At 38.5% G+C, this 24,605-nt stretch overlaps 2 protein-coding genes across 6 annotated transcripts; both read right to left on the bottom strand.

Moving 5' to 3' along the window:
- Window positions 1–5,300: 5,300 nt before the first annotated feature.
- Window positions 5,301–7,158, bottom strand: LOC148854973 (protein DETOXIFICATION 16-like). Its single transcript, XM_088941242.1, is given in 7 exon segments — window positions 5,301–5,360; window positions 5,445–5,531; window positions 5,683–5,801; window positions 5,930–6,168; window positions 6,282–6,338; window positions 6,465–6,551; window positions 6,635–7,158. Coding segments are annotated over 7 exon segments (1,173 nt in total).
- An 8,579-nt stretch (window positions 7,159–15,737) lies between these two features.
- LOC148854972 (protein DETOXIFICATION 16-like) lies at window positions 15,738–19,856 on the bottom strand. Of its 5 annotated transcripts, none has more exons than XM_088982961.1 (8): window positions 19,537–19,855; window positions 18,363–18,907; window positions 18,090–18,176; window positions 17,904–17,960; window positions 17,551–17,789; window positions 17,343–17,461; window positions 16,757–16,843; window positions 15,738–16,028 (listed from the first exon to the last, which is right to left on the bottom strand). In XM_088982961.1, the coding sequence occupies exons 1-8, from the start codon at window positions 19,822–19,824 to the stop codon at window positions 15,969–15,971; spliced, it is 1,482 nt and encodes a 493-aa protein (XP_088839087.1). In that variant the 5' UTR covers window positions 19,825–19,855; the 3' UTR covers window positions 15,738–15,968. The 5 variants fall into 5 exon arrangements, with proteins under 5 accessions (XP_088839087.1, XP_088839089.1, XP_088839091.1 ...); XM_088982963.1 differs by having other exon boundaries at window positions 17,551–17,651; window positions 19,537–19,848; XM_088982965.1 differs by having other exon boundaries at window positions 18,363–18,903; window positions 19,537–19,673.
- Between the last annotated feature and the right edge of the window lie 4,749 nt (window positions 19,857–24,605).

Raw genomic sequence — 24,605 nt, 5'->3', positions numbered from 1 at the left:
TGTTTATTATTCTAAATTTATTTTGATAGAAAATAATATCTAAAGATACTATTAACTCATTTATTATTTTATTTTTGTTTTATTTGACACTGGTAGAGAAACACATAATGCAGCATTAGGTTTAGGTTATAACATCTGTTCATAGTTGTGGTAGGTCATATAGTTGGACTATGGCCAGAAACACATTAAATCGTATTTGAATATTCTTGGTTCAAATTTGATTTGTTAACTAGTAAGTGTGCATGTGCTTTGTACATGACAATTCTAGATGATGACAATGATAGTAATAATATATCATTTTTTATAAAATTCATGTATTTTTTGTTTTTTTATTATTAATTACATGCAAATTGCAAAACCCAAATCTGATTATATAAATGCCTCATATTGGGCTGCAAAGTTTCGAGTATTACTAATAAGCATACCTATTTGGTTATACTCTTCCTTTTGTCATGTTTTATCTTCTTAGTGTATTTTTTTTTTTCATTCATAAAAGAAAATGTAATATTTAAAGAGAGGGAATTGAATGAAGTGAAAAGTAGTACTTCAAATTACATTTTTAAACCTCACAATTAAATATGGATTATTAAAAAAAATGGGTATTTTAGTTAAAAAAAAGTTCCACAACCTTATTCATATTTTTAATAGCAGTGTAAATACAGAATTATAGATGTGTTGAATTTTTTCTATAATTTTTTATTGTTGTGTGTAAAAATAATTTTTTTGCTTAATATGATAATTGTATGATATTGTACATGTGACTTTTTTTTTGTAAAATTTATGTATTTTTTATTTGTGTTTTTATATTTAATTAATTTTTATTATTTAATTATGACATTAAAGGTTAGCACATTTGACCCAAAAGCTGAGTTATTGTTCTTTGTCAAATGGGAAAATATTTTCATTTTTTGTTAGTTTTAAGATAATGTATTTCATTTTCATCACCAGTAAAAAATAATTCTTGATTATTACACTTATTTTTTTTTTAATTTCATTTTTGTTTAGTTCTAAATTATGTATTTCATTTTCATTATCAATAAAAATAATTCTTGTTTATTATACTTGTTTTTTTAATTTGATTAATAAAATTATCTTAAATGTGTCTAATTTTTTCTAAATTTGTATTGTAATCTTCTATATTTATTTATATTTTAAAAATTTTATTACATACCTATGACTTCGTAGGTTAATCAATTTGATTCGGAAGGTTGAATTGCTTAGCCACCATTTGGATAAAAATGGTTTTGTTTTCTAGTCGGTTTTAAAATATATAAGTTTATATTGTTAAAAATATTGACATAGATCTAATTAGTATCATTTATTAGTGAAAAATAACTTTAAATATTTAATAAGAGAAAATGATATTTAATCCTTAAGTATAAGACTTAATGAGAGGGTATTAAATGAGGTGGAAAGTAATAATTATAGTTACATTTTCAACCCTTACAATTAGAGATTGATTAAATACACAAATAACTTTTATACCTTTTCTTAAACAATGAAATAGAGGGTAATTTTAGTAAAAAAAAGGTTTCACATTGCATTCACACTTTTATATATAATATAGATATATAATAGTATAGATAGATGATGTATTATAATTTTTTATTCATAAATGTTGTTCATTTGGATTATCTTAAAGCTTTTTTTATTAAAATACAAATTTGCCCCATTATAGCTCAAAATCAAGAGGTAAATTCTGTCCAAAGAAAATTCAGAAAATAAGATCCATTCACACTTATAGATATAGATATTCGAATTCAAATTGAATGTAAGTCATCAAATTTGCATATTGGAAATAAATTGTAATCAGAAATTGAATATCAATAATAAATTAAACTAAAAATGATAAAAATAATAAAATAAAATAAAATATGACCTAAATATCATTTATGACATTCATATATTAGATAAAAAAGTTATTACCCAATTTTTTAAAGCCAACTAGGCACACGCACACTACACACTTAGTTCAATTACAAAAGATCAAAAGCTCAGATTACAAGGCAATGGAGAACAGGTAGCAAGAAAGACAAAGAAAACTATACAAGCAAAACATTCCGATCTAGGCTGGTTAAAAAAACATGGATTCAAGTTGGTAAAGTCTTTGGCTGATCGGGGAGGGAGGGGGGGGGGGGAGTGTCTGTGTTTCTAGGACGAGCTATTCAGTTCCATAAGCAAAATAATAATAATAATAATAATAATAATAATAATAATAATAATAATAATAATAATAATAATAATAATATAATAATTGTGCAAAGTGGTCGGCCCAAGATTTTACCATCAGACCAAGCAAACGTCCCTTAATGCAAATTAAGGGAGCCAATTAAGTTTTTGTATATGTAGATCAATTAGGTATTTAACACAACTATCATTCACTGGTATTGGAAGGACAGTGATGTTAATTGCAAGAACTTAAGAGCAGAAGAGGGCTCTAATCTGTTAATCCTTTTTCAAAACATAGCATGTAAAGAAGGTCTCTATGTTCAGGTGCTTGGGCTGAGCATGGTGGCTTCCTCTTTGCTCGAGCTACACCCTTTTAACCATGCTATGCTGAAATGGACGAAACACTGGCTTTTTTTTCAGGGTTTGAAGATGACGACTGATTTGGCCTTGTCACACTTTATTATTGAAGGAGATGTAAAGAAAATTGAATTGTTGATCTCTTCTTGGTGGAGAATTTGGACCCATTTGTAACTCAATGGCTCACCGATTGGTAAAATTTGCTACTTCTTATACAATTTCTTAGTCATCTCCCCCTTCTTTTATAGCAAATCAATTGGGGAGTGAAATGTAACTTGCAATAAGGACTTATCTATGGGCTTCAAGCACACACACACAAAAAAAAAAAAACAAGGATTTTGAATTAGGTTTTCGAGAATGTGATTTTCTTGAGGTGGTCATGCGTCTCACCCTGGGTTGTGCTCCTTGGAGCTGCTGAGGTCTTAGTTTAACCATCGTAAGATCAAGATTGCTTATTGGCTCCAGCTTCTGGATCAGCGAGGCTGCGATGCTGTAAGTTATTTTTGCGAAATTCTCTATCATTCAAATAAAAAAACAGGGGTTAAGTGTTTCTTCTTCATCTTTGTCAAATAAAAAAAGGGTTTGCTCTCAACGAAAAGAATCCATTATATTCGTCATCCACGGTGAACCAAGCTACTAGCACTTGGGGAGTGGCTGACCATACAGACAGTGGTAATGGAATAAAGAATCGGCACTGAACTCCTGCACCTTCCCGCCGAATGGAATCTCTCTGTATGGCCGATTATAGCTCACGTTTAGCCAATACAAATTCAATCCCTTGATCTCCTTGGGGATACTCTAATCCTGTTATGGGATAAGTCCAAATATTCTCGGCTCTTGGGAAGCTTCACCCAGGAAAGACTAAAGTCGAATTCATTCCATGACAAGTCCAGTCGCAACAATGTTCCGTTTGTTTTGAACAACGTCGACGCATCTCCTGTAAACTTGTTCTTACTAAGATAGATTGCTTCTGCATTGAAATGGCATTGTGATTTGGGAATCTTAGCAAAAAGCTGGTTTTGTGAAAGGTTGAAATGTAGGAAGCGATTTTGTGATATCCAAAGGGAGTCGGGAATGCTTCTTGTCAATTTATTACATCCTAGCCCAGAAGTTCCAGTTTGGGCAGATTTGCTATGACAGCCAGAATTGGACCAAAGAAATTGTTGTATGATAGATCAAGGAACCAGTGGTTTTGCAGTTGGTCAAGGAATTCTAGAAGTGGAAATCTTATTCGCTCTTACTAATGTTCAGCTCCTGGGAGAGCAAACCTTTTTTTTTTTTATTTGACAAAGAGGAAGAAAAAACCCTTAACCCTTGTTTTTTATTTGTTTTAAAATTTAGTATAAATTTTAATATATTAAAAACAGGAATGGAGGAGCGGAGGGCATTTGAAACATTCTTTAATCCCACTCACACGTGAAATTCACACATAAGATGTATAGAAAGATCCATAGGGACAAATGTACAGGAGATCTGGACTCACTGTTGAGGGCGTTTTAAACTGAACATGTTCACCAATTCACGTTCATTTATGATTACTATTAAAAAGAAATAGGGAGCAATTACTATTTTACCCCACTCCATTAGTAACGTGGCATTCTCAAAAATGTTCTCAACAGCAGAGACTGTTGGCCCCCAACAGCCAAAGCTTTTCCCCCACGACACCCAGGTACCTGTGAGGCATGCACTTGCGCTCCCGGTCTATGCCTCACCTTCAAATCCGAAGATATATATACACTCTCTCAGAGGAAGTAAAATGATGTGGCCTCCATCTTACACGAAGGAAAATGGAGATCAGAGAGAGTCCGGATCTCCTCTCAACAAAAAACAATTCCAATACGTTTTAATATGATTTGTGTTTGAACAAGTCATACATGGAGGGTCCCCTTATTATGGTGAGAAGTGCGGACAGAAATCATGTTGGAAGAGTGTTGGGACCGTTTTTGTTGGGAAGATATTACGAGGTCCCAACTTTATACGACCGAAATGAGACAGGAGGAATTTGCATTAATTTTTGGAATATAACTGTGTATGTCCAGCGAGTGCAATGAGACAAAAAATGTAAATTTTGTGTTAGATAGAGTAGAAATCATAGTCACAAACAAATAAATGCACAGCTAAATCAGGTGCAAAATTTCTATCCAGTTCGGATTTGCACTACAATCAAACAGGGCCTTTGTATTGGAGATTCTCAAAATGAACAGTCCTTCATGATGTCGGGAATACAGCTGTGAGACTGTAGCCATTTGAAAATCCATCAAACAAAATATTTTCCAAAACGAAATCCTACCTAGATTTTCCATTTGCCTAATAGGTTTTCAAGTTAAGGGGTACATTTGTCTTGTGGACATAGGATTCTACAATGCAAGGAAAACGACGTTTTCGAACTGCTGTTGATTCAGACGGTTGGCCCGTTCGGCTCAATAACCATTCAGGCAATCGGTTTCGTTTTACCCTAAACCTGGAATCTGGTCAAAACCATTGAAAAAGTCAATAAACTGTTGACTCGGGTGATCAAACTGTCGATCCATTCAGCGGTTTTGAACCATTTTTTAATTTTTCTATCAGAACGGGCCGTCGGTTTGAACCAGACAGTTGGATTGTTGACCCAGAAACCGATGCCCAGAACGATTCTGTTTCCGGGTCGTTTTTTAAAACGTTAAAGGAAAATACTCCTTGGTTCTACAGTAACTAGAATAATGGATAGTTGACAGTAATTGTATCATCTGCCTTCCTACTGAAGATTCTTATGTATTGAATCTTAACAACAAACTTTATGAAGCCATATTTGTTGGGATGCTGGAACCATAGACCCTATGTGTAGCTTTCTTTACCTAAACAAAAGGAATGGCAACTAATTAGATTACACAAACTAAAAGCAGAATGATGTTAAACTGAAGAGGCAAAATGGTCCTTACTTCTTCCTCCCAGTTAGTTCTTATGGTTATGATCAGAAGAGATAATACTTGCACAATAATAGCACATATAATCCCCATCCACAGTCCCTGTTTGCCACATTTCCAAAAAAGAAAAAACAAATGAAAATCCTTTATGCATAGTCACAAAAGCGGGGGAAACAAAATGAAAAAAAAAAAAAAAAAACTAATGAAGGAGAATAAGGCAGAAAATTAGAAGATAAGAAACATGGATACTAACCTTCCCTCCAATGTGGAGAATGAAAGCTAATAAAATAGCAGAAGGAATGCCTACAAGGTAATATGCTCCCAAATTAACAAAAGCACCAATCTTCTGCCACCCACACCCTCTTGCAATGCCTAAATGATGGATGAAGAGATTCAGACTGATAACCAAAGTAACTATGATGAGTTTTATAGTAGAACCAATTTCTTAAGAGAGAATTTCTTAAAACTGTTGATATTGATACTTCAAAAGCGTCCCAAACCTGAAAGCACACATTGGATTCCATCCAGGAAGTTGGATGTTGCAAGAAGTAGCATCATGGTTGCTACATATCTCGCAACTTCTTCTTCATTGCTATAAGCATAACCCCAAATTCGACGTACCAAGATCATGACTAATCCCACCAAAACACCCTCTGTAATAGCCATAAGTAACACAACCTGCACTGCTAAATGTGCAGCTCGAGGATGTTCAGCCCCCAGTTCATTCGAAACTCGTGTGCTAAGAACGAAAGGTTGTATCATGATGGCTATGACGATTTTAGATAAAAAAGATGGATAGAACAGTGGTGAGGATTAGCAAATAGAAAAGGAGTAACATCCCACTTTTCTTACCTTACAGTTCCACCGAGTCCAAAAGGGATCATCCAGACCATTGCAGCTGTGTTAAGGCTTGGATATGGACATCCCAATTAAAATTACATGAAATGTAGAAAGAACAAATTTGCAACCAGAATAGAAGCAGCTAGGAAGAAGACACCAAACAAATAAAGGGTTAGATAAGAATCAGATGCCCACCTGATTGATAGAACTGATGTTTCTAACTTGGGATTAGAAAGAAGACCAGACAAGAGAACCATCATCTCAAATGACCACATTTCCAAGCTGGTGAAAAACATGAAACTGTTATGACTTTGCACAGTATGAGAACAGTAAAAGAATTTGACATTATGAGGAGAAGAAGTTACCAAACCATAACAGCTGAAGGAATTGCAAGCCTTAGAAAGGTAAGGACATTGCCGAGTGATTCCTTTGAGAAACCAGTCTAAGTCTTCTTGCACTTAGGAGAGAACTTGATATAAAGTGCCAGCAGTATCACATTGATCCAATAAGAGATGGAAATTGCCAAAGCAGCACCTCTAATACCAAGAGTGGATTTGAAAACCAAAACCCAACAAAGAAGGAGGTGCAGCAAAGTTGTAATTCCAGAGCTTATCATCATTGGAATGACAATGTTTTGGGTTTGCAAGAATCTGACTTCACATTGAAGAAGGCCAAAGGCAAAAAGGCAGGGGATCGTGAAGTGAGCATAGAGTCCAGCTTCTACTGATATATCTGGATCTTGCCCCACAGCCAAGAGAATGGCAGTAGTATTGGCCATGATAAAAGCAATTGGAATGCTTACAATTAAAAGAATAAACATGGCTCTCTGCATATGATATTGTTTTGCTCCATAGGATTGGCCACATAATGTATCCAATGCACTTCCCATTCCCAACTGTTCAAAATTGGAGTTAAAGGTTAATATCTCAAACAAAGAAAAAAAAATATGGAGCTTAATGATTCACATTGAGACATTAAAGAAGCGACAATTAGAAAACTAAAGCTCCATTTGGATAAGCTTTTGCTGTTGATCTTTGGGCTGTGGAAAATAAAAATGACCCAAAATGTGTTTTGGGAATTTGGTAAAAATTGCTTTTAGAAACATAATAAAGCACTTTTAACCTCAAAGCACAAAGCCTACAATTGGGGTTTTGTGCTTTGGGACTTTGAAAGCACAAATCCTAAAGCTTATTCAAACACAACCTAAGAAATTATATCAATCCAACAGAAAAAGTAGTCAGTAGGAAGAGCCTAGAAATCTAGTGCTCCACTCTAGGGGGTGGACTGAACTATAAAAAGACGGATCGAATGTGATCCAATGTGATATAAGAGAACAACAGCTTTTCCGACAGCGTGTGATCTAATGTCTCTGGATCTAGTATGATCAATAGGTTCAAAAGACAGATCTCCACGTGGCGGGACCAATCCACTGGTCAAAATCGACTCTTCAGTATTCCGTGACGAATGGGAGCATAGTGACAGGTGATAGAGAAATGATTCAGAAGCCAAGGTCCCTGTGACTGAGACCGTTGGATGAGAATCCAAAAAACTCAACAAATGAGGCAACATTGATATTGGTACTTGGTAGTGCTACGATAGGTAAACTGTGACTATGGGTCCCTCTACTTATTCCAATCTAGTGGTGAGGAACACGTTACGTCGCGTCTTTGAATTACTGCTTTGACCACGTAGGGGCTGCAACGATGCGAGTCATGTGAGTTGTGACGATGCTGCAAAAAGCCAAAACCTTTTTTTCTCAAACGAAAAAACTGTTTTGTCTTTTTATTTAGCTTTGACTTCTGTAAATTGTAGCAAACAGAAAAACAAACAACCAAACAAAAGACTGAAAGAGGATTGATTCGAGTGGACACTCCAGTGGTTATTTATTTATTTATATCTTGCCAAACAAGGCATTAGTCACCGATCAAATGGGTCCCGCCAGGAAAATTTGATTGGATTTGAATTTATTTACAGTGATCGGAACCAACTTTGGGTTTTTTCTCGTATCATGTCTTTCAGTATCATAGTGCGACACTGCGACCTTTGGGGAACTCTATTATTTATGATACCGAAAAGGTTTTTTTTAGTATAATCACATGCCTTGTGTCCCCTGTAGGGCCCGTAGTTTTTTTTTTTTTATGGACATAGTACGGCATTTTTTCAGCAATAATCTAATAACTTTTCCCCCAACTTGGTGGGTACCGAATCTACCGATAGCCGAGCATGAAATACATCTCATCTGGATTATTATGTTTTCTCTTATTTCTTAAAACCGTATTTGTTTGAGGTGTAAAATTGAACCCGGGTAAATTTTACACTCCAACTCAATTTTACAAGTGTTTGGATAGTGTATATTTATATCATAAATCGATGTAAAACTTCATTTTGAAATGTTTTTACATCGATAATTGATGTAAAAAATACATCATAATTATCAATGTAAAACTTACCTATTTCTACAATTGAAGTAAAATTTCTCTCATTCTAACGTCTCTCTTCACCATTTTCCATCTGCTCCATTTCAACCTCTACCTTGCTTATGGTTTCTCTCGGTTGGCACCGTTTTCAGATCTCTCTCACTTGGTGGTGGTAAGGTCGGCCTTCACAACGGTGACCTTGGCCACATCGACAGCGGACAGCCATGGTGGTCGGAGAGAATGGTAAAGTGTACTGTGAGCCATGCCTTCTGCTTACTACAAACTCGTAAACCAGTAGCTCAAGACGCTCAAGGTCGTAGTCCAAGTTCAAATAACTTGGGAATCATTGGATCAGGATTGTTGCGAAGTGCATATTAGTGTATGGTTGGAAATTTACACCAACGTCTATTCCAAATTCTGACAAAAAACAATCATCAAAATTTACACCTTGACAACCAAAGATTATTGGTGTAAATATTAAAAAACAACCGGCTCCAATAAAATGACTTGAAAATAACAGAGACTTGAACCTTTAACTCTTTAATAAAAATATAGCAGTCAAACACACATTTACTACTTCCTTTTCAAAAAGGGTAACTTCTTTAATGTTTCTATGTTTCTCACAATTATGAAAACTTCCTATTTTATTTTAATAAAAATTTCCCTTATCCTTTTGAAAAAAAAAACTGCAATTACCTCCCTTTTATCATTGTTCTTGTTGTTGCTAGATATGTGATCGAAGGCAACAACATAATTTCTAGCATATGAGGTTGATGGGTCTAACTTGTTGAGAAAAACAAGATGTCAGAGGCCCCAAGAGATATCCCAGAGGCGAAGGCTTCGATAGTCAAGTTAGCAAAGGGCTCTGATGGGTCGAATCAAGCAAGAAAGGAGACTTAAAGCTTAAGTCTAGTGTGTGGTTTACCTAAATGTGGGAGCCCCTTTTTATAGTTGGAGTTGCTTGAGAGGAGTAGTATTTGGGAGCAAGTGGCAGCGATTGTCAGTGGTTGGTGATGGGTGATCAAGATGCATCCAGCCAACGCCACATGTCAGGGTTCACAGGATGGCTGGGATGCAACCGACCGACGCCATGTTGTGACGGTCTGACACAGGCTTAGCCTTGCTTACGCTTGGCAGGCTTACGTTAGGGACATGACCGTCATTTTCGCCTGTAAGATTTTTGGGAGAACTGTCATCTTCAGGCAGACCACCAAAAGCTTAACGTACTCTTTGAGGAGGGGTGGTCGACCTCCTTGAGTGCCTAACCTTGGCACTCCTAGACCTTCATCCCCTTGTGGGGCGGCCCTGGTTAACGGCTAGCATGGCTACCAGGGTTCCTCATGGGCGCACACTTGCTCATGGGGACAGTGTTGGACCGGCACTGCGCTACCGATACTCAAGGGGGGCTTGGCATGTGGGCCTGGTTCAAGCATGTCCCTTCACCACGCCAGCCCCTTGCCCAAGCTGAGTGAGCTACCCCGTTGCCCTTAGCGCACGGGTGTGTTCCGGCCCAAGCGGTTGCCTATCATCATGGCACACAGGTGCTTGTCATCATCGGCATACAGGAGATCCTTCATATCCGTGCCAAGTCACCTCATCAGTGCATGGTCGCCTTGCATTATGGTTGTCCCCCTTTAGTACGTAAGTGGCACCTCCCATGGACCGGTCTGAGCCAGGAGAGTGCCCCGGCCATTGGACTTGAGGTCATGATCCAATGCTACTCACATTGGTGGAGCCATCCCATCGGACAACTCCTAGCCTCTAAGCGCAGAAAGGCTTGTCTTGGCCTACCTTGGCCTGGACGCCGCACGGGTTTCTTCCGCTGTAGAACTACCCCAAGTTGGCCAATTGCTGTCGCACTTGGTTTTCAGCGGATTAGCCGAGATCCAGTTGAAGCGGTCATTACGACAAACAGCATTTTGTGGGGTGCGGTCCCTAGGCACTTCCACCCAAGATCGAGCAGATTTCATATCAGGCCTGGCAAGAGGCCATTCATCGTTCGTGTCCCCATTCCAATGACACTAAAACAGCTTCCCTTGCGGGGGCAGACGCATTGGTTGTTGTCCTCGTGCAGGGGCAAACGTGTGAGCTTTGATAGAATGTCGGTACATTGTCCGAGCAGATTGCTTATCCGGCCTAGCAAGAGGCCATTCATTGTTCGTGTTCCCATTCCAATGATCCTAAAACAGCTTCCCTTGCGGGTGCAGATGCATTGGTTGTTGTCCTCATGCGGGGGCAGACGTGTGAGCCTTGTTAGGAATGTGGTTACGTTGGCCATTGGAGCATGGCGGCCCTACACCGGCAAAGTTTCAAGTGGACATGCTCAGTTTTCAGGCAGAACACTTGCGGCAGCAGAAGCTCATCACAAGGCAAGTGTATGTTCGGCAACTCATGGGTAAAAGTTTCCACACTCACGTTTGAAGCGGTCAGGTCTCCTTGAGGCAACAGTAGTGGGGCCCCCTCGGAGTGAAGATGTAGCCTGAGTCGGTGAGGTGAAGCGTAGTTTCGAGGGCCAAGAGAGCATAAGCCATGGCTAGGTTTGAGTAACCCGAATCGGCGGGGTGAAGTCTGTAGGCCAGCATGGTGAAAGGGTACCCATGTCATCGCCAAAATGAGGAGTAGATCTATCAGCGTGTTCGGTAGCACCACTTAAAAGCTACCAAGAAGACGATTGAGCCTTGAGGTAAGATGATACATGGGGCGGACCTCCGCGAAGCACCACACACATTTCTTCGAGGGCCCTTCTTTCACAGTTCAACGGCATAGCCATTGCGCGGTTTGAGTAACCTCAACACTGGAGGGGTGAAGTCCAAGCAAGTTGGCATGGTGAAATGGTTCTGTCCCCATAAATGGACACCAACATAGGCAAGACTCGGGTTGACCAGGTGAGCCCTGGAACTGGTGGAGAAGTGGATGGCGCGGGACACAGACGCACATTCACAAGAAGACCATTGTCGAGGTCGACAATGGATTGAGTTGGGGAGCCTGTGACGGTCTGACACAGGCTTAGCCTTGCCTACGCTTGGCAGGCTTACGTTAGGGACATGACCGTCATTTTTGCCTGTAAGATTTTTGGGAGAATTGATGTCATCTTCAGGCAGACCACCAAAAGCTTAACGTACTCTTTGAGGAGGAGTGGTCGACCTCCTTGGGTGCCTAACCTTGGAACTCCTAGACCTTCATCCCCTTGCGGGGCAGCCCTGGTTAACGGCTAGCATGGCTACCAGGGTTCCTCATGGGCGCACACTTACTCATGGGGACAGTGTTGGACCGGCACTGCACTACCGATACTCAAGGGAGGCTTGGCATGCGGGCCTGGCTCAAGCATGTCCCTTCACCACGCTAGCCCCTTGCCCAAGCTGAGTGAGCTACCCTGTTGCACTTAGTGCACGGGTGTGTTCCGGCCCAAGTGGTTGCCTATCATCATCGACATACAGAAGACCCTTCATATCAGTGCCAAGTCACCTCATCGGTGCATGGTCGCCTTGCATTATGGTTGTCCCCCTTTAGCACGTAAGCAGCGCCTCCCATGGACCGGTCTGAGCCAGGAGAGTGCCCCAGCCATTGGACTTGAGGTCATGATCCAGTGTTACTGACTTTGGTGGAGCCATCCCATCGGGCAACTCCTAGCCTCTAAGCGCAGAAAGGCTTGTCCTGGCCTACCTTGGCTTGGACGCCGCACGGGTTTCTTCCGCTGTAGAACTACCCCCGTGACAACGTGTCAATATCTGCACATGTCAGGGTCTTGTTGCCCTCCATTTCTGTGAACAAAAGAAGCAAGCAGTTCAGAAGAATGCCAACAAAACACAAGCAATTTCGGAATTAGCAGACAACGGGAGCGTCCATAGCAAGGGGGGTAGGATTAAGGTCGGCTATCACCAAGGCTTCCTCCTTCACCAAGGGTTCAGCATGAATCGTCCCGCCTAGCCGAAGTTGAGTCATCATAGCCTTTTCCTCATCATTGTTGCGTAGAATAACCCTCTCGGTCAATGTATCTGGGTTCCTCCAACCAGACCGAAAGGACCATCCTTGGGGGCAACTAACAAGAAGAATTTCTTCTTCTAGTTGTCCATCGGCCTTGAAAGTAAAACAAGCCTTCCCCACCAAAGTGCTTCCTCAGTGCGAACATACATTGAAATATGTTCAGTGTCACTAACACTTCTCGAAGATGGGCCATCGCCAATATGGCCACTATCGTCCTAATGGCATTGGGAGCGAGTTGGCTAAGGGTGAGGTTATAATGGTTTAGGATCTCAAAAACGAGGGGTGCAAGGGAAACCGCAACCTAAAGTGAAGGTAATGCTCATGGACACACACCTCACCTTAAAGAGTAAGCCACGGCCTATCACCCATGCAGGGGGCTCTAACCCTAGTCCCTCGGAATATAGTACCTCTCAGCCAACACACTAAATTGCCCTTTGCTGAGAGTGATGTCTAAGTCAGAGTGACGATAATGCCCTAGCATCACGCCTTAGCCCGCTCCTTGGTCGTGGGTTCCTCGGCCTCTTCCACATCCACCACATCAAGAAGCCCAAGAACATTCCTTGGAGCGTCGGCCCTCGGCCACGTGGAACTAGTACTCTCATTGGTAGAACCCACACTCTGTTGATCGCGCTCAGCCCCGTGAGACACGACCCTCTCCCTCAACACTTGGACGCTAGACATCTGGGAGCTCTCGGAGTCACTATTGTCACTCCCATCACTATTAGGAGTGCTGCCAGGTGTACTCTAGTCAAGAAGGTTATAAGCCTCACAGCCAGAATCTGAGGTCGATATGTTGAGAACATGAATTCTTTACCTAAAGATGTTTACTAAAGAAGGTTTAAGGGATTGGTTGTTGACAGTCAAGGTGTCCTCAATAACTCCCATGCAAAAGATTTCAAGCAAATGGTGGAGGGTCGCCCAACTAGCCTCCCTATTTAAAGAAAAATGCATGGTACAGGTCCAACTGATCCAACGGCCGCAGACCTACTGACCTTATAGCCCAAACTGACAAACTCCATGTGGCACCAACATCGACTCTGGCTCAAGGATATTCCAAATTGAACCCCCCCCCACCCCCATACCGCCTCGTGCACAGCTTCATTTAGTTGACCCCGATGCCCATCCCACGTATGGACATATGACGGGTGACATCAATGCTCGTGCGAGGCACGGACAAGGGACATAGATAGCCTATGCCTACATGGGCCACAGTCACATCCCCTCAGCCTAGGATGGTCAGGGTGAATGGAGGAGCAATTGTCGCACAACTGCTGAGAAGAGTTTTGCAGCCAAGGCCGACACCTCCATGCAAATGTACTATACTTTCTTTGGCTAAAGCCAAGGCCTCAAAGTAACCCACCAACCAACCTCTACCGCTATAGCCTCGAGAGAGGGGGGGCAAGTGATGTAGGGGGTCTGGCCGATGTGTAGATCTTGACACATGGTGTCGGCTGAATACTTCACGGCCATCCCATAGACCCTGATACGTGGCGTTGACCGGATGCGTCTTGACCACCTATCACCAACCATTGCCAACCGTCGCCACCTGCTCCCAACTACACCTCCTCTCAAGCAACTTCTACTATAAAATGGGGCTCCCACATTAAGGTAAACACACACTAGAACTTAAGCTTTGAGTCTCCTCTCTTGCTTAGTCCAACCCCTCAAAGCCCTCTGCTACCTTAACCATCAGAGCCTTTACCCCTAGGATAATTCCCGGGATCTCTAACATCTTCTTTTTCTTAGTAGGTTGGACCCGTCAACCTCAAACGCTAGAAATTACATTGTTGCCCTCAGCCCCATATTTGGCAGCAACAGTCCCAAATTGCAAATGTTAACCTAATATATTAATTTTTTTAAGATATCCATTTGACCCTTATGCCTATCAATTCATATGAATATTTACTAAAATACCCCCAAAAGAACTTTTAACTTTTGATTAAAAATGCTCCTTGGGTCAAATTGAAAAGTGTAATTAAAATTAGGGGTGCTCACAGTTTGATAAAATGAACCATGGACCTATTTTTGAAACTAAACCGGTCCTACCAGTTTTTGGAAAATCTATAACTGAATCGAAACCGAACCACAGTCGACTGGTTAACCAATTCGGTTAATTGTCAGTTCGGTTCATCAAATTTTCGGTTTTTCTATATTTATAATACATTATAAAAACATATAAATATATAATAAAAATAGAAATATATATAAAATATTATATTTTAAATAATAAATAATATATTATATATTATAATTATAAATATATGTATATATATATATATATATTTATTTATATATAATGCATATTTATTAATTTATAATATATAATATACATAAATATATAAAATATATAGAATCTAGTTTTCTATATTGGTTAACCGGAACTGAACTGATAACTTCGGTTTTTTATAAATACTGAACCGAAATCGAACCTAATTAAAATAATTTTATCCTATAAATTTGTCAAGTTGAGTGAAGCCTAGAAGGGCAAATCTGACATTCCGGATTATGTAGAATTTTAGAAAGATGTCCTAACCAATAGTAAGGATAATTTTGTAAATTCTGAATTTCTGTTATCGGGACAATGAGAAAGGAGGTAATTTGCAGGTTTTTTCAAAACTAGAGGAGAGGTTTTTGTTAAAGTGAAACCTCAGGGAATGTTTTTTTTTTTATTTTACCCTTTCAAAAAACACAAATTTACTAATTCATACATACATAAGGCTATGTTTGGTTTGGTAAAAAATGAGAGAAACAGAAAGTTGAGAGGAAGTTCTTAACATATGTTGTGAAATTCCTTAAGAATTTTCTCTCAACTCTGTTTCTCTCTTAATTTCTATAAAACCAAACATAGCCTAAATGTGCATAGGTGTTATAGATGCCCCATATTCTTATGAAGGAGTGATTAGATTCAATTTTCCATTAAGAAGGAAATGGAAACGACACCTCAGTTGCAATGGATTGTTTAAAGGTAGTACATATTGAACATTCAGCTCTTCAGCTTGACCCTAGCTTGATCAAATCTAACCAGAATTGCCTTCTAATTTGAATGCCTAAGTTGATAATAGAGTCATCATGAATGTATTTTGTATAAAACATCAATTGTGCTTCTGATTGTTAGCTAATTCAGCATAATCTTACAATTCCAATTGTTTGGGAATTTCTTACAAAAACCTTGCCCATTGTATCCATTACTAAAAATGTTACTAGATGGAATCTTTGTATGCATTTCAAAGGCTTTACAAATGATAACAAAGAACCAGAATCTAACCCAGTCCTTGATGCCCATAAATAGAAGGCAAATTTATGATGCCACGTCAGTGTTATTGCCATAGCTGTAAACCCTAGCTTTAGCTTTGCTTGCCTGAAAGGAAAAGGAAAGGATTGATGACATGACAAAGTTGAAGAAGAAAAGGAAGAAAAATGGAAATGAAGTATGTGAATAGAGATTAAACAGCTTTGGTAGGGCACAAGAGTTGTAAGGGTATAAACATACATTAAGGCTCTGTTTGGTTTGAAGGAAAAGGTAGGGAAAGGAAGGGAAAGGCAGGGGAACCTATACAAGGTTTGTACATGTTTCCCTTCCTTTCCTTTCCTTTCCCTACCTTTTCCTTCAAACCAAACATAGCCTAAGGATCTGCTACCAGCCTAATTACTTTCTGGCATTACTGTACTTCGAAATTTACATATAAATTTGACTTGAAGCATGTCCTTTGATCACTCCCTTTTGGCCATATTGGGACAACTGTTGCTCCCTGATAAGTGGGTTCAAGATATCAAGGCTGTTCTACCTTCAGGGACCTTATGCATTTAGCCTTGGGCTTGGGTTTGAATCTTGTTGCTTTCAGTTATCCAGCCCTGGCCTTAGGCCCTGAACACTCTTTATGCATTAAGCCAGAAGCCAGACTATTTGCATCATGCAACCATGCATAATAACTCAATGGACCTTTGTTAAGCAGGTGCAAGCTAGTCTAGTAAGATAACAAGCCTGAATCCTGGACTAGTATAAGGTGGTCAGGCTTTAAAGTCCATTGACAGCCCTGGGCCTCTGTATAGGAAGTGATTCATGAGTTTCACAGAGAAACTGCTTACCTCTTTGTCCCAATTAGTGCATAGAATTATGATAAGAAGCATCACAACTTGCACAGAAAGAGCACAAATGATTCCCATCCAAAGCCCCTAATCATAACAATTTTAACAGCAATTTAATTAGGATAAAATGTCTCATAAACTGAGCAAATTAAAATTATCCAGTAAACTTGATAACTAATTACTTTGGTTAATTTTCTGCTCTTTCAGTACTTGCTCAATGCTAATGAAATTAAGCAGTACCATATAGATTTTCTTTTCCTTCCAAGTGAACAAAAATTATTGTCACAAGAAGATTCAGCATGCACCAACCTAGGAAACTGAGGCTATGATTGGTTAAAAGTTACTCCAAAGAATCACTATTTGAAGAATGGCTTTGAGCCTATTGCTTGTTTTTGAAGCTAAACTTTTTACATTCAAATAATCAATTCTTAGAATGAATTCTGAGCCCAGGAAAAAAGGATTAATTCAAACAATTATCATAAATTCAAACTTAAAAGTCATTCTTGGAATCACAAAATTCATAAATTATTTGAAAGCATGCCAAACACAGCCTGGATTACAAAACACAAAATAGAAAATGACTCACCTTTCCTCCAACGTGTAAGACAAAAGCAAAGACTATAGCTGAAGGAATTCCCGCAACATAGTAAGCCCCAAGGTTCACCCATGCACAAATATTTTGCCAACCACACCCTCTAGCAGCCCCTATAGATGCAAGCAGATCAGATGCTTATTTAGAAAACTCATTTTGTAGAAGAACTCAATGAACAAAGTCAATTGGAAGTTGTTCAAACCTGAGAGCACACATTGAATTCCATCCAAGAAGTCAGACAATGCAAGCAATGGCATCATATTTGCCACATAACTGATCACTTCTTCTTCATTGCTGTACAATCTGCCCCAAACACCACGTACAGAGATGGTAGCTGTTGCTATTATAACACCCTCAGTCAAGGCAATAGCAGACACAACATATATTGCTAGACGCGCGCCACGTGGGCGCCTGGCCCCCAATTCATTTGAAACTCTTGTACTAGAAAGGGTGAAAAAAAAATCAAAAGATGATAAAATGGTATAAGAACTGAAGAACTTGTTAGAGGTTCAGTGCCAGAGAGTGCAAATTTGAATATGTGCAATGTAATCTAACCTTATAGCACCACCAAGACCAACAGAGATCATATAGACCATCCAACATGTGTTAAGGCTGTAAAACAATTAAATGTGGCTAATGTATACTCAATTCTTGTTTAAATTTAGAGAAAAGTTGAATAGAAATCAGAAGCCTTATATATAAAAACATTGGGAGAATTAGAAGAATTTAAGTACTATGTACCTTATAGATAGAACAGACGTCTCTAGCTTTGGATTAGGAAGAAGACCAGATAGTAGAACCACCATCTCGAAGGACCAATATTCAAAGCTGTATCAACTCATAAGATAAAGATATGAAAATCATCAAAATAAAAAATCCCAATAAAATTGAAAGAAAAAAATAAAATCATTAAAGTTTGACCAGTTTGTTTGCAGTACAAATTTCATTTGCACTGGGGCGAATGCAAAAGGCTGAGTCTAAATTCTAGAGAGAGAGAGAGAGAGAAAGAGATACCAAATCATAATTGCTGAAGGAATAGCTAGCTTTAGAAAATCGAGAATATCATGCAAGGCTTCTTTTGAAAAGCCTGTCCACGTCTTCATACGAGTAGGAGAGAAGTTAACGTAAAGCACTAACAATAGCACATTGTTCCAATAAGAGATGGTGTTTGCCAAGGCTGCACCTCTGTTGCCAAGGCCGATTTTAAGCACTAGAATCCAACAAATAAGGATGTGGAGAGTAGCTGTGATTAAAGAACAGATCATCATAGGAAAGACAATGTTTTGGGTCTGTAAAAATCTGATAATGCATTGAAGGAGACCATAGGCAAAAAGGCTTGGGATCATCCAGAGAATGAATTTTCCTGCTTCGATCGCTATTTCGACATCTTGGCCAAGGGTTATAAGAATGTGGCTTGTGTAGGACCAGATGAAGGCAAGAGGAATGCTTATAACTAAGAGGATCAACATTGCCCTCTGCGTATGAACTCCTAGCATATGATACTGTTTTGCTCCATATGCTTGCCCACATAGTGTCTCCAATGCACTTCCCATTCCTAACTATCATAGATACAGAAACATATACAAATTTATAAGATGAAACAAGTTTAGATTAGTAGAAAGCAATCTTTGAGTGTCTAGTGTATACATAGAGAGAGAGAGAGAGGGCTCTATTGAGGTTTGATGGGGCCTAGACACCTTGTGCTCTCAGCCCATCCCATAAGGCCCCATAGCCCCCAGGCCTCTCTTGAGTTCTGATGGGGCTTATATGCCTTATACCTACCCACATGAGATCGCAATCACACATGGGAACATCTTATGCTCTTACATGTTATTATGCATGGGAGATGTTCCCAATGCACAGGGGTAGTGTTTTGTGGAAGATCCGAAGTCACCTTATATGCCCAAGTGCCCATCCCAGCCCACCAGATGTCTAAGGCTAACCCAAGACTTGAGCAGGCTGGGCCCAAAGGCATTTCCAATTATAGGCCCACTCCAGTCCCCACTTGCATGTGAATTGTGATATGGATAGTGCATATTCTTAGCAATCTAAATTCTGCAACTTGTAGTTGTGGTTCATATTGATAATCAATTTATTATATCAATTACAGGAAGAACACTAATTCCAAGAAGTGCTTTTAGCATGGTTTCAATAAGGATAATCACAACGAGAGAAAGAGCCGACTTACCAACAAATCAAAACCGGTCACTGATGCAAAGGATGTAGCCATGGATGCACCAGAGAGAGCAAGCTCTCCGAGATGACCCACAAACATGATCGAAATCATTTGCAAACAGTACTGTAACAGGCTAACTGCTATCAAAGGCCCTGCTAGTCCTACTTGCTTCTTCACTTCTGCAACAACCTCTTCTGTCCAGCCGCTTGCTTGACTCATTTCTCCACTAAACTCAATGCTTATTTCCTCCTGATTGGGAATTAGAGGAGATTGGAGAGCTTGTTTTCCTTTCTCCTCCATTCCTTCTCTTCTTTGTTTTCGATTTGTGTTTTCTTTTCGAATGTAATGGACTCAGTGAAGAATATAAATTAAACCTGTCCACATTAATAGATAGGGACCCCATGTGGCCATAAGAAGGTAGGACAAGAAATCTTCATATATTATTTGGAAGAAGCGGTCCCTAGTGATTCGTGTTTATTTGGACCAAATAAGTGTAAATGTCGCATTATGTTCAAAAAAATAAAAAATAAACTAAAATCAAAAGATGGGTCCTGGGGCTTTGAGACAGACTCAGTATAATTGATTTATTGCTCTTTTAGACCCTTGGGTGGATTCTAATTGAATAATAACAAAATTAACAATATACTAAGTCTCTCTCAGTTATTGGCTGCAGGACTACTGCCTTCAGAAGCCATATGTTTTTAAGCGTGAAGAAAATGTAGGGCTGTCAATGGGCCACGTCTATGCTATAGGACTGATATCCAAATCACTCCCTTTGAGACCCTTCAATGAAATGGGGATACATGAGTTATGTAAACAAGGGCCCATTTGGGAGGGCTAAACTGGTCCAGCTGAAGCTGCTGCACTTCAGGCCTCCCAAACAAGTTCGAATTATTACCCATAATCCTATTCATCATATATTATAGTTGTACATTGGGAATATCTCACTTATCATTTATTGGGAATATCTCATTTATCATTCATGGGAAGATGTTAAGGAATAATAAAATATGATTCATGTTGCCGACCTGATATAATTGGAAGGAGGATTAGATGCTAAAATAAATAACCAAATAAGTTCAGATAATTAGATTATTGAAATTAATTCATTGAACTTCTAATGATAGGCTGAAATATTAAGACAGAGAGAACGAGAAGAAGTAAAAGGAAGGTCTCAATGACCTATTCTATTCATTCAAGGTATTTATAAAAGTAGTATACTAATATTAGTAGTTTATAAGAACTGAATCTTTAAGAGCTTAAGATAAATATTAACTATAAGAACTGAGTCTATAAAATGCAAAGTTTTTAAAACTGAGCCAGACTACGAACCAGTCAGGATCCAGTTCCTAGGTTGAATAGTCTAACCGTTTGAATTGAATGGACAGTCCATTCTGACAAAAAAAATAAAAAATGGTCAAACCGTTGAACGGTTTGAACAGTTCGACCACCTAGGTCAACGGTTTGCTGACCAAATCAATGATTTTTGGTGAAATAAAGGTTCTGGGGTAAAACGGAACCTGTCACCTAACCGGTTCCCAGTTTTTCCAGTCCGACCTTTTGGTCCAATCCGGTTTTGAAAACCATGATAAAATGGATGCATCATCACATCTCTAAACCCATTATAGCTAGGGGTAAATCTCTTAAACTACCCCTACTGTTTACGAAATTGATATTGTATCCTTATTGTATAGATATTGTCTTGCGGTACCCCTTGAGTTTTCTAACAATTAACATTGTCGTTAAGTGCTAACGGAAAAAAACAAAATGTTGAATTTATCTTCCACTATTCCTCAAATTTTATCCCCTATTTCACCGTCCCCCTCTAATCTCTCTCCATTCTCAGACCTCCCCCTCCGCCTTTGGTCTCTCTCTCCTTCTTTCTCCGTTCTCAAACCTCCCCTCCGCCTCTGAAATAATTATGGGGATCCTTGTGGATCGAGCTGCAATGAATAATCCCCAGATGCCGGATCGTCTAGGGACTTTAAAGATCAACACCATGCTACTGTCCAACATTGATTTGGTGGATCATCGATGATGATGAAACAAGGGTGACAGCCACCGGTGAAGGGCTCCCTCCCTCTTTTTCTCTTTTCCTCCCCTTCATTCCCTTTGCTCTCTCTCCCTCTCGACATCCTTCCCTCTCTTTGTCTCTTCCTCCCCTTCGTTCTCTCTTTCTCTCTCTCTCTCTCCCCCATTCTCTCTCACCCTTGTTTCATCACTGTTGCTACAAGTTGCAGTAGCAGCTGACCCCTCCACACACTCGGATACAAATGACCAAGTTTTCTTCTCATTCTCCTTCTTCCTTTGCTTCTCCTTCCTTCATCTTCATCTCTTGACAATAAACAGAGAACTACCACCGGCATCATCGTCTTCCGAGAATGTTTGTTGTAGAGAGAGAGAGGCCAGTTCTGGGTTGGTGAGAAGGAAAGAGGATCAAACTCTTGCACCAACAACCGTGTGGCTGCTGTATCCTGCGACAATGATACCAAAAACACCGCCACTGCTGCAACTTCCAACAACAACCATAAATAGTAAGGGTATTTTAGGAATTTTAAAATAATTACCACTCACATGATGTCACATGTAAACTAAATGTGACGGAAAATTAATGGCAAGAAAAGTTTTAGACAATTGTCTGAAAACTTAAAGGTACCACAAAATAATATCTAAATAGTAAAAGTACAGTTTGTAAATTTCATGAACAATAGGAATAGTTTAAGAGATTTACCCTTATAGCTATTTATAATGGAACGGACCCAAATGAAATTGTCTTCATGCACACTAGGAGGTAGAAGGTAGTGTTCTCAATTATCACGTCTTATATGAAAACAGGACAGAAACCAAACGATGATGACCTTTATTTGCAGTTAATTTCATTTGCACCTGTACTGATGCATATGAAAAAAGTGAAATTTCGCTACACTTTTCCCTTTCGGTTTTATTTACTTGATCTGCATTGCAAACAATTTAGAATTAACAAAACAAAGTGAACTTGAAACAGAAGTGAATCAGAATTTGCGCTCCTATTGCACTGCAAATAAATTAGACCGAATTAGCATAAAGATGGTTACAGCTGTTAGTTGAATTGTCAACTATTTCATTTTGGAAACACATGCATGACACCTCTACATTCATTGTAGCTATTTCCAAGGCAACAAAAACAAATTAAGTTGCCTTCATGCCATGTTTGATAGTCTAATAATCAGATTTCAGGTAGAAACTGTTTATATCAAGGTTTTTAAAACCGGATCGGTCAAGAACCATTATGGGATCGGTTCTCAGGTGGAACGGTCCAACTGATGGACAGTTCATTCTGCTAAAAAAAATAAATAAACAATTAAAACTATTATTCGGATTGATAATTCAACGGTTCAACCACCTAAGTAAATAGTTTATTGACCAAATCAACAGTTTTTTTTTTTTTTGCAAAAATCAATTTCGAGTGAAACAAAACAAGTCAGACTACCATACCCGGGTTTTCCGGCCGACCACCCGGTACCTAATGAAACTTCAAACATTTGAAGGAAAACAGCCACACGGCAGTGAGTGTAAATTCCTCTGACCGTTTCAACTACAGATAGAACAAAAAGAGGAAGGAAAAAAAGAAATCTCTAGAATTCACTGATAGAGCATCCTCATTGTGATTTTGTTAAACTATAATTTTAGTGTAAGAACTAAGAAGTGTAGATAAGAAGGAAAGAACAAATAAACCTTAACTAATCGCTTTCTTTGTCGTTTTATTGAATTGGATAAAGTCAAGTTTGTCGTTTTATAAGTAATAATTGAGTTTTGAAATCTTGTCCTCTGTCTCAAGCATCACAGAAATTCATCATTAAATAAGATGATCAAATTGAGAGAAATTAAAGACTCTTCACACGACACACGCAAAGAATAGAGAAAGATGAAGATGTTATTTAGATTTAAAATTTATGTTCTGTTTGGTTTGTAATTGGAATCAGAAATCTATTGCTATAATTTCTTTAAAATTCAAAGGGAGAAGTCATTCCATTATGAATGAAAATGAAGTTCCAATTCCACCCAAATGATCCAACGATAGTTACGAAAAAGGAATCGGAATGTCCCCATTCGAATCCGATTCCAAACCCCTATTCCCGCAAACTAAAGGCGCCCTTAGTTTTAAAAACAAAATGATTGTTGCTCATGACCACAGGCAGTATATATAAATGACACGTGACATATATTCCTGAATCATGACATAATGAATCCAACACATTTATTCATTTAAAATAATCATTTATAATTGTCAAGAAGAAAACCCAGAATTGGTTCCATGTAGTCATCTAGGGTTATTCTTAATTAGCACCACCTAACGATGTAAACGTATTATATAGATTTGGATTCGAATCAGGGTATATTTGAATCTGATTTGATATTGTTTATGTTAGATTCAATTTGAAAGATTCGATCAGATCTGATAGAATTCGATATGAATTCGAAATTTATCGGATTTTTAGATATGATTTGATCCAACTTATTTTCTTTAAAAATTAATAAAATTAAAAAAAATATATATATATATATATATCAATTTAAATAAAGAAAAAACAAAAAATACAGGTATTTTTTAATTATTTTCATTATATATATACATGTTTTTTATAAAAAAATAAATAATGTAACAAATTTATAAAAAACACAATATAAATAATATATTTATAAATAAATAAATAAATAACATGTATATATATTTTATATATAAATATATAACACATCGGATCAAATCTTCTTGAATCGGATAAGGATGACCCAAATTTGACCCAATCCAAATATCCAACCAAGGTGATCCAAATTCGATCAAATAAAATCAGATATCGAATGAGATCATGATCCGATCCATTTAGTCCCCTACCACCACCAAAATCGTTCCACTAATGGGTTACTCCAGTGGTCGTACAATACATACAATGAGAAAAAGAAGTTCCTTTATATCAACATCGTACTTTCTTTTTTTCTATTACAAATTACATTAGGTAGGGTTGTTCATGAAAAATTCAAAAACCAAATGCAATTGAGTAAACTAAAAAATGATTAACTATCTTATAATTAATTTACTTATT

This window comes from Nelumbo lutea, chromosome 4 (genome assembly GCF_056320005.1).
Source record: "Nelumbo lutea isolate HS-2025 chromosome 4, American lotus-T2T, whole genome shotgun sequence".
In the NCBI taxonomy this organism is placed as follows: domain Eukaryota; kingdom Viridiplantae; phylum Streptophyta; class Magnoliopsida; order Proteales; family Nelumbonaceae; genus Nelumbo; species Nelumbo lutea.
This window is presented reverse-complemented; position numbering and strand designations above follow the sequence as displayed.